Source organism: Octopus bimaculoides, chromosome 6 (genome assembly GCF_001194135.2).
Source record: "Octopus bimaculoides isolate UCB-OBI-ISO-001 chromosome 6, ASM119413v2, whole genome shotgun sequence".
In the NCBI taxonomy this organism is placed as follows: Eukaryota; Metazoa; Mollusca; class Cephalopoda; order Octopoda; family Octopodidae; genus Octopus; species Octopus bimaculoides.
Window position 1 is genome coordinate 107,205,455 of NC_068986.1, and position 1,599 is coordinate 107,207,053.

The window sequence follows — 1,599 nt, forward strand, 5'->3', positions numbered from 1 at the left end:
CTTGACATTACACCTGTTGATGATGATGATGATGATGATGATGATGATGATGATGATGATGACGACAACGACGACGATGACGACGATGACGGCGATGATGATGATGACGACGATGACGACGACGATGATGTTGACGACGATGACGACGGCGATGATGATGATGATCATGATGCTGTTGATGATGACGATGATGATGATGCCGATGGTGTAAGTGAAACGAACTGTAAACTGCTTTATGCACTGTATGAGGAAAGACATTTTAGTTTGTACTTACTTTTGTACAAAGTTAGGAGTTGGAATAACACGCACATCATTTTCATACACTCACCCGCGGTTATATAAAAGCCAAACGTATTATTGCAAATGCATTTCCCGTTATGTTGACATCCTTTACATTCTATACAAAAATAAATGCATTCATCAATGATAAGATAGAGAAATACATTTATCAATAATAAAATAAAATAACTTATATTTCGTTATTTTAATAAAAGTGGATGTATCAATGTTTAATTGAAATATTGGTTGGATTTAATTCAGTCATAATTAGAATGTATGGAGGCGCAATGGCTCAGTGGTTAGAGCAGCGAACTCGCGGTCATAGGATCGCGGTTTCGATTCACAGACCGGGCGTTGTGAGTGTTTATTGAGCGAAAACACCTAAAACACCACAAGGCTCCGGCAGGGGATGGTGGCGAACCCTGCTGTACTCTTTCCCCACAACTTTCTCTCACTCTGACTTCCTGTTTCTGTTGTGCCTGTAATTTAAAGGGTCAGCCTTGTCACACTGTGTCACATTGAATATCCCCGAGAACTACGTTAAGGGTACACGTGTCTGTGGAGTGCTCAGCCACTTACACGTTAATTTCACGAGCAGGTTGTTCCGTTGATCAGATCAACTGGAACCCTCGACGTCGTAAGCGACGGAGTGCCAACAACAACAATTAGAACGTGGGACGTCAGAAAATAATAGCAGTGCTTCCATCAATTCCTAGGGATATTTGAATATCTGAAGAAGGAACTTTATTCCGAAATATTGTATCAGACTATGGATGATTAAATTACAACAGTTATTATAGTCCATTGTTTGGATTACCGTGCATTGTTGTCCCGTTCAAAATATTTTCGTCTTTGGAAAATATATTGGAAATTAGGCGAAAGTTCTTCATTGATACAATGTTTCAAAGTTATGACGTGAAAAAATATTCTGGTAGGTGTGTTATTTGCACTGATAAAGGAGCACTCCGTCGGTTACGACGACCAGGGTCCCAGCTGATGCGATCAACGGAACAGCTTGCTCGTGAAATTAACGTTCATGTGGCTGAGCACTCCACAGACACGTGTACCCTTAACGTAGTTCTCGGGGATATTCAGCGTGACACAGTGTGTGACAAGGTTGGCCCTTTGAAATACAGGTACTACTCATTTTTGCCAGCTGAGTGGACTGGAGCAACGTGAAATAAAGAGTCTTGCTCAAGGACACAACGCGTCGCCGGGAATTGAACTCATGACCTTACGATCGTGAGTCGAATGCCCTAACCACTAAGCCACGCACCTTCACTATTTGGACAGATAGAGAAAAGAATTTAGCATCAATTT

At 41.4% G+C, this 1,599-nt stretch overlaps 1 protein-coding gene across 2 annotated transcripts in view; it reads right to left on the reverse strand.

The window, feature by feature from the left end:
* LOC128248177 (uncharacterized) overlaps window positions 1–1,599 on the reverse strand; it is a 17,555-nt gene that overhangs the window by 3,523 nt on the left and 12,433 nt on the right. For both annotated transcript variants that reach the window (XM_052969059.1, XM_052969058.1), the window contains exon 4: window positions 275–397. In XM_052969059.1, the coding sequence (XP_052825019.1) occupies window positions 275–397 (123 nt within the window). The remainder of the gene's footprint in view (window positions 1–274; window positions 398–1,599) is intronic.